This window comes from Schistocerca piceifrons, chromosome 11 (assembly GCF_021461385.2).
Source record: "Schistocerca piceifrons isolate TAMUIC-IGC-003096 chromosome 11, iqSchPice1.1, whole genome shotgun sequence".
Lineage (NCBI taxonomy): Eukaryota > Metazoa > Arthropoda > Insecta > Orthoptera > Acrididae > Schistocerca > Schistocerca piceifrons.
In genome coordinates, this window is record NC_060148.1 from 3618198 (window position 1) to 3626351 (window position 8154).

Sequence of the window (8154 nt, forward strand, 5' to 3'; positions counted from 1 at the left end):
TTCCACCATTTGATACTGGCAGACACTTTTTCTAGGGTGAAAGAACCTACGAACAGCCCTCGGCCTTTTCAAAGTCTCACTAACACTATTGAGCGTGGCAGTGGGGCTGCCTCTGTGGTACCTTTCTTTACCTTTCCTGAAGCCAAACTGACTGTCAGTTTTATTTTGTGTTCTTCTACACATTATTCTTGTCGGCAACTCGGACGTGTGAGCTGTTAAGCTGATTGTCGGATTATTCTCACGTGCAGTCCGTAGTGTCGTCGTCAGTTTTTCTGATTTGCCGTCGGGTCCATTAAGTCTCCGTGTATAGCTGTCCGTCAATTCATTTTTAATGCTGCCCTGTGGCACATCGTTTGGAAACTGAAACCCGTTTGTCTTTTCGTCCTCCGCCTGCTCTTCCCTTCACGTATCCCTCTGAGGCAGAGTTTACTGTCCCCTTCTCCTTTTGTAACATGTACTATATCCACTTCCTTGTCCTTACTTTTTACTGTACCCACATGGGCACCTTACAGACAAACCTTCTCTGTGTTGTCCATACTTACAGAATTTCCAGGTCACAGCTCTGGCATCAATTTTTTTTTAAATAAAAAGAGGGTCCAGTGTCGTAAGATTTTTGAAGTGCTCTTAAGTAAAAAGCATTTACATCATTTTACAAGATTCACCAGTAGCTGAGTGGGTGGCATATAAGCATTCTTAATGCAAAGAGCTTGGTTAGATCCTCCCTAAAACTAACTTTTTAAAAAAAAATCTAAATTCGATAAAGAATGTTCAAAAACAGTGTCACGTATTACTACAGTAGAGAGTATCGGTTGCATCTAGAAAGAAACCTCTTGTAATTATATGTCGAGGAAGCGACACTTGTCGAAATAGGGGCTGTTTTACTTACGGTGACTAATGTTTAGTACAGTATTTTGTCGTGTAGGTAGGATTCGCGAGGGACGGCATAATAAGTTACCACAATATGCCCATCTGGGCAGATGCAAATCCTCGAACGATCGGGAAGCCGAGGCTTCGGGATCGCTCCGGTATCGGCGTGCGGGCGGGAATTGTCAGCGACTTCTAGGGCCGTACACATCACCGAACTCGTGCTGCGAATCGGCTATTTCTACACGAGTCACCGGTGCTGTCGGAGAACGTTACCCGCGTAGAGAGACTGCGACTGCCGGAAGGTAGAGGTGAGGTACCGAGGGAAAGGAAGTGGAGGGGGGGAGTCGAGAGTCGGGCTCTCGTAGCTTGACCGGTAGAGCACTCACCGGACAAAGTCCGTGGTCCCGGGTTCGAATCCCTGTCCCGCACACGGTTGCAACCTGCCACACAGTTTCGTATTGGCACACACAGTACTGCAGAGTGAAAAGCTCATTTAAAAAAAATGACGACTCCGGCTTACGCACGACGGGGCACCTCACCGATTTCTACAGATCGTGCGACATCACCTCAGTGCGACATTTAGCAGGTGACGGATCGGTCGAGGAGATCCGACAGTGTGTCCTCCCCGTTCACCGAACGTGAGTCCACCGGATTTTTGGCTATTCGGATATTTAAAGGAATCGGCGTATGCCGAACCCACTGTCAGTGTGCAGATGTCGCGGGAGCTGTGACCGACAGTTAAGACGCGGCCCAAACGGAGGCACGTATATTTGAAAGAGAGAGGTCTCCACTGTGAACGAGAGCGTGAGGGCGTGTCGGGGTGCTTGGCGAGCACGTGTGGTACTGCCTACTGTGTGACATACGGGCAGGCCTGTACCTCGGCAGGTACTCGTTTTCAGGCACATTGGTACAGGAAATCTACTTCTAGTTTTCCCCGATACCACCACCTGTAGGGATGTGAGAGGTTTTTTTTTATATTCCCTCTATCTTTTTTCCACATAGAAAAGTTAATGAATGAATACTGAATTATAATTTTTAATAAAGAAATAATCTGTTTATTTGTAATTACTTATCACGTGAAAACAAATTGAAATCTGATAGAGACATGTGAATTGCATTATTATTAAATGAAATAATAATGCATATCGGTAATACTCTTGTCTCTAAAAAAAAAAAAAAAAAAAAAAAAAAAAAGCCTGGAAATTTCATTTTTAGTTTGCCGTTTTGCAGTTTCTTACCAAATATTACTTTATTCTAAATACTCACATTTTCGTAGAATTAGTAAAGAAAAATGAAAAGATGTATTTTTACTAAAAACTGTGGTTCAGTATTTCTTAATTAACATTTTCATTTTATAATAAACATAGAATTTAAATAAAACAGTACGAGATTCGGATCGGAAGCTATGCGGTTTACGTAACGCGGGTGCTGTGCACTCGTCTGCCGGTGACTTTCGTTAAGTAGTTGATATTTTGTGGGGTTATTTGGAAGTTATTTGTGCATTTTTAGAAAAAGTTGCTGTCAGACACCGAGCTCCAAATTCTCTAAAGTGCAAAGACATTCTGAAAAGGACGAGACGAGTTAAAATGATCGGTCACGTGACTCGGCTTATCTGTAAGTACTCTACCGTTTCTGGAGAAATGGCGCTCAAAGTTTTTGAAGTATTTTCGAGGTACTTCGTCTGCCTTTTACAGTGTGATGTTCTCGGAGAAAATGGCGGTGCGATAGTTAGCTTTGTGATTTTGTGCCCTGTGTTACGAACCCAATTACCGCTTCTGTTTATTTCATCTTTTATTGTTTTTCTTTATCTACCCGTGCCTGTGGAAGGTTAGTACACAAATGTTTCTTATCAAATTACAAGATATGGGGGTGTTCTGTTGTTGTAAATTTACTACTGGATTTCACAATAAGTGTCACACATTCATTATAGATTATAGATAGTGTGTGTGTGTGTGTGTGTGTGTGTGTGTGTGTGTGTGTGTGTGTTCAAAACACAGGTATTCTGACCACCACGAATGTAGCACGAAGGCGATTTGTCACAGTGACATTTTTTTGTACGAATCTCACTTGGTAAAGAAACTTCATTAACACTGATGAAGATTTTACGTGTTGGCAATAAATTTGCAGCAAACCGAGCATAATGAATCACTTTTCCAAAAGCTTGCCCTTCGCAATTGATTTCGAAGCAAGATACACTATAAGAATTTCACTAAAACAATTTCAAATCGTTTGTTCGTTCTCCTCCTCCTCCTTCTTCTTCTTCTTCTTCTTCTTCTTCTTATCGTCACCCCATTCGTCTGACGTACAACTAGTAGATGGATAAGGACAAAGTTATGTCAACATACAATGGAAAACATTTGTCTAGTAATCTTCTACAGACTTGAGTATATAAATGAAAAACAGAAATAAAAGTAATGGCCAGGTTTTGAACACACCGTGCAAAACTGAGAAGCTGAGACTCGGAATACTACTCGACAGACTGTGGTCGAAGACCAATCGACAGCTGTTTACACACTTTGAGCGAAAATAATAGTGCATTGACAGTGGCTAGCTTCAGGCCGAAATCTAGATCTGCATAATAAAATACGAAAAAGGACGACCGATTGCTGGGATCCGTAATTTACGAGTACTTTGACTTTTATAACTACAGCCCGGTTTCTGTGCAAGTTGTAAATATCCTTCCACTACCTGTGTTTTATTTCTGCAACTTCCAGAATATCAGAGAGTGTACTCGAACAGATTTTGTCAAAAGCTTTCTCTAAATCTGCAAATGCTACAGACGGAGCTCCGCCTTTCCCCGGTCCGTCTCCTAGGATAAGCTGTCGAGCCACACCGAAATACTGCCCCTCACTCACTCACTCACTCGCCCGTCACAGGCCGCCCGACGACTTCCCGCGCCAGATCTACGAGAACGTCGCGGTCAAGGACCGCAAGCTGTCGGCGGCGTCGCTGGGGCCGTCCTCGACACACCACATCGGGCCGCCGCCGCCGAGCTTCGCCCCTCCGCCCCCGCCGCCTCCGCGCAAGACGTGACACCGGCAGCAGCAGCAGCAGCAGCGGGAGGGGCGCCACGCCGCTCCGCCCCCGCGGATCGCCGTCCCGGCGGGCGACCTCGCGCCCCTACTGGCGGCCCCGACGCCGCCCCCACTGTCCCCGCCCGAGGACTGGAGGCTCTGAGGGGCGGCGCGCCGCCTCCGGCCGGCGTGTGTTCGGACGTGTGCGTCCGCGTCCTCTGTGTACAGACTCCGCACCGGACACTCTGACGGGGCGATCCCCACGTGCAGTGCGAACGTTCTAGTGAGTGCAGTTTGCGACAGAGGTCCGGACCTGATGTCGTACGTTAAGGATCGACCGGGATAAGAGACTGAAGTGTAATTTTTTTTTTTTTTTTTTTTTTTTACAAGTGGCTGTTGTCACCATTTTGTGGCAACACGTATTCTTACTCAAAAGTGGAAGAACACACACACACGACGAGTGTGGTACGTCTTTTATATGAACTCCTTACTTGTAGCACTCAACCACAAAAATTATCGAATGTGTGGTGACAGTGCAGAATATTAACAGGTCGAGGCTCAAACGCGGCACTTCCCGCTTGTGGCGAGCAGTTTGTCTGACCGCCGAGTATGCTTCCGGGCCCCGTCGAAACTCTCGTGTCTGAGCAGTTGGCAGTTACAGTTTCGTGTTATAGCTCCTTCTCGGACCTCTATCCCAGCTGATCGGGTTTTAGTTTCATTGCATTTCATCCGTTGTGTGTAAGTTGTTGCCCACTTTCCAGCAGTGAGCTTCATCTTCTGGCCGTACACGAGCAACTGAACCATTGTGAAACCTACTCCTGTTTGTACTTTTGAAACGCATTATTTGTGCCCCTCCCCCCCCCACCTCTCCTCTCGAGTGAGGAAGATTTTATACGTACAAATGCTGTAATTGATGTGCGTATGAAACTTCAATAATTGCCCGTACAAGCCCAGTACGAGGGATGACATTGAAAAGAAATGACCTATGTTTATCAGGTTTCAGCACGTTTAAGTTTCCAGAATAATTTGCCCTCAATTTGTGAGACATATTTCTTAACCGACAACATTTTTTTTTTTAATTTAAACAAAACCTAATTACAGTGTCAAAATTTTTTACTATTACCTGAATGTTTATACCTCAGTCAATTTTCATCTCATTTCCAACCGTATGAAACCTCTAATTACAATGAATAACTGACACCTGAGTTCCATTCTCGTAAGAACCGGCTGCTCGATTTGACAGTCGTCAGCTGATGGCCATTTTGATGTCGTTGTCATTGTAGTGTGATTTCGCACCTACATTGTATACTGTGAGCCTCCCATATCTTGTTACCTGTGCAGACAACATCCATTACTTACATTAGTGTATCACTCGAGAAAATCCAATGCTATGTGGTAGTGCACCTCATTCGTCACTTTCAGTGCCCTGCGCTAACATAACGTAGACTGCTGTAAAGAATTCTCCTCAGAGCTCGATGTATCTCCTCGGATACGGACGGAATTGCAAAGTGTCTGTTTTCTTTTCACTTGTGACAGATGGTCTCTCACTTTGCACTTAGATGAAAATATTAGTATGTTCGAATCAATTTTCTCAGTTTTCAATCACTGACAGTGTTTTTTTTCCATAAACTTCACTGACTTATCATTGAATTTTGACTGCTTTCACAAATTGGGACTGTTTTCGTGCCTCTTCTGCACAGAAATGAATGAATGAATGAATAAATGACTTCAGACACTATGAGACTTTCAGCAGTTAACTGAGACATTTTAAATAAGCACAGACAAATGCTTCTGTTACATACAGCATTTGTGGCCAGCTGAAGAGTCTACATTTGAAAATGTTACATACTTAAAATATACACGTCATACATAGGCCCTTTCATACTTTTGAGTCAGTACGTGATTTTTTAATTATATACCTGTACTGGAAATGTGTTGACTGAAACCTACTTCACAGACCACCAAAATGACTGTGACAGGCTTCTCCATAGAGTGGTAAATTCTCCGCACACTACACAAAATTAAATGTTTCACACAGATGTCGAGGACGAAATTGTTCCGCACATTATATTTTAAGTCGCTACCAATTTTTGGCAACACTCGAGGCAGAAGTTTCCACTGCGAGTACTTACACTCGGTCTCTCGAGTGTCGTAGTATCGAGGAGAATACGCAGTCCTCCGCTTCCTCGTACTGCCGACAGGAGATATCTGGATCAGTTCGAGTGAGATGTAGTGTACGAAGAGAGGGAGTGTGTGGGGATCGGTGAGAACAGAGGCACACTTCAGATCTCACAGCTCAGACGGACAGTTCGCACGAGGCCCGTTCTCGCTCGTCCCTTCTCTCTCTCTTCCGCGTGTTCTTCTCCGTCTTCTAAAACTGCCTCTGCCGTACGCGACACGAATGGAACGGGTTTGCCGAGAGACGTCAAACTGCAGGGAGAAAAAGTGTTTTCAGGTCAGGTGTGTTAGCTTTCTCACACGTCGAGTGCCGAGCAGTTTCGAGAGGCCTAATATTGTCAGACTGGACAGTGGAAGTGGAATTTTTTTCTTCTTTTGGAAAAAGGATGGCTGTGACATTTTGCTGTGGACAAACAAGTTTGCGAGAGACGAAGATGCTATTTATTGTGAACGCACAGGGACAACAGAGAACCGTTCGTGCCTCGGGAGAGATTACGTCTGATTGTCACGATGTTACGTTGTAACTTTTTGTTTATCGTTTATTCGTGTTTTCTGCCACAGGGACGAGAGGTCGTACCCGATCTGTTTTGTTCGTCACAGGTGAGTAGAACGAGAGAAAAGAGAAGCGGTCGCATACCTCTCTCTGTTTGTGCTAATATTCTCTGTCCTTTCCCAGCACGTTCTGTGTGGGAGGCACGGGAGAGGGAGATTTAGCAAAAATCCTTTTCGGGCAGATGGCCACACCACGGTGTCGCGCCGGCCTTCCCCGACCCCATGCTGCGCCCGGTCTGCCTCTGCCGTATCCACCACCCCTCTGCTTTGTAGGGTACCTTACGGACTGGCCCTCTCAGATTTTCTTCAAACTTGTACAACTTTGGACATCACCTCACTTGAGCAGTACGGCACAATTCTCAGTAACACTTCAGATAAATGACTTTGAAGTTTTCAGAGTCAAGTAGGTGGAAAACATTTCACCTTCCCTGACGGAATTGCCTGTAGCTCTGCACGTAGTTTTTCTAGTTTCCCTATCACGAGGTCGTCGGTTTGATCGCCACGTGAATCGAAACTTTTTATTTTTGTTTGACTTTGATATTTATTAAGGTGTATATTGGAATGTGTCCGCCCTCGTGGTCTCGCGGTAGCGTTCTCGCTTCCCGAGCACGGGGTCCCGGGTTCGATTCCCGGCGGGGTCAGGGATTTTTCCTGCCTCGAGATGACTTGGTGTTGTTGTGTCGTCTTCATCATCATCATTCGTCCCCATTACGGTGGGAGGAAGGCAACGGCAAACCACCTCCATTAGGACCTTGCCTAGTAAGGCGGCGCGGGTCTCCCGCATCGTTCCCCTACGCTCTGTAAAGAAGCGTGGGACTTCATTTCATTTCGTATTGGAATGTAAAAGATTTCTGTCAAGTATCTTTCATAAAAGTTAAAGTGTGATCCTCGCTTTTGTGAGTGATTTGTAAAAGTCCTTTGATAGTGTAATAAGGTCATAATAAATGTAGCTGTTAATTAATAATTATTGACGTAAATCCTATTTTGTGGATAAAATTATTGGTAACGCATTAAAATTTTGTAGAAGAATCGGAAACATAACCTAGAAATTATAATACTTTCTGATTTCTAGACGTTATAGATAAACAAAAACGATAATCGAAACAAAAATATGTTATTAAAAATATTTATTTTAGTACTCCTTTGTTCAAACAACTAGTAATTAAAAATGTCACTTTCATTAAAACATTACAGTTGCCTCATTATATGTTAATTAACGTGTCAGTTTGATGATAAATGCAATCGGGAGAAGAGGAACAAAAAAAATCTTCCCACGGCAGGAACGAACCGGCTATCTCGTGATTGTAACACTAGGACAACTGCCTCCGAGTTTGTGGAAATTTTTGTACTTCGCGACACTCGGAATAATCGAATTCGAAACCTCGGCAGCTCCTCGTATTTTGGGAAATTGCGCCGTTCCGCTTTAGGAACTCGCGCCCGTGCAGTGACTTTTTAAGAGTACGCTGAAAATAGTCCGTAAGGGCCCCTCGCCAGAGTAGAACTCTTACCCGTGTCGTCAATTGTCTGTCGAATACTTTCCAGT

The 8154-nt window shown here is 44.4% G+C and overlaps 1 protein-coding gene across 1 annotated transcript in view; it reads left to right on the forward strand.

The window, feature by feature from the left end:
* LOC124719895 (tyrosine-protein phosphatase non-receptor type 11-like) overlaps positions 1-7304 on the forward strand; it is a 299365-nt gene extending 292061 nt beyond the window's left edge. Inside the window, exon 14 of the mRNA XM_047245075.1 lies at positions 3744-7304. Coding sequence (XP_047101031.1) covers positions 3744-4130 — 387 coding nt within the window. The 3' untranslated portion in view covers positions 4131-7304. The remainder of the gene's footprint in view (positions 1-3743) is intronic.
* Positions 7305-8154: the final 850 nt, after the last annotated feature.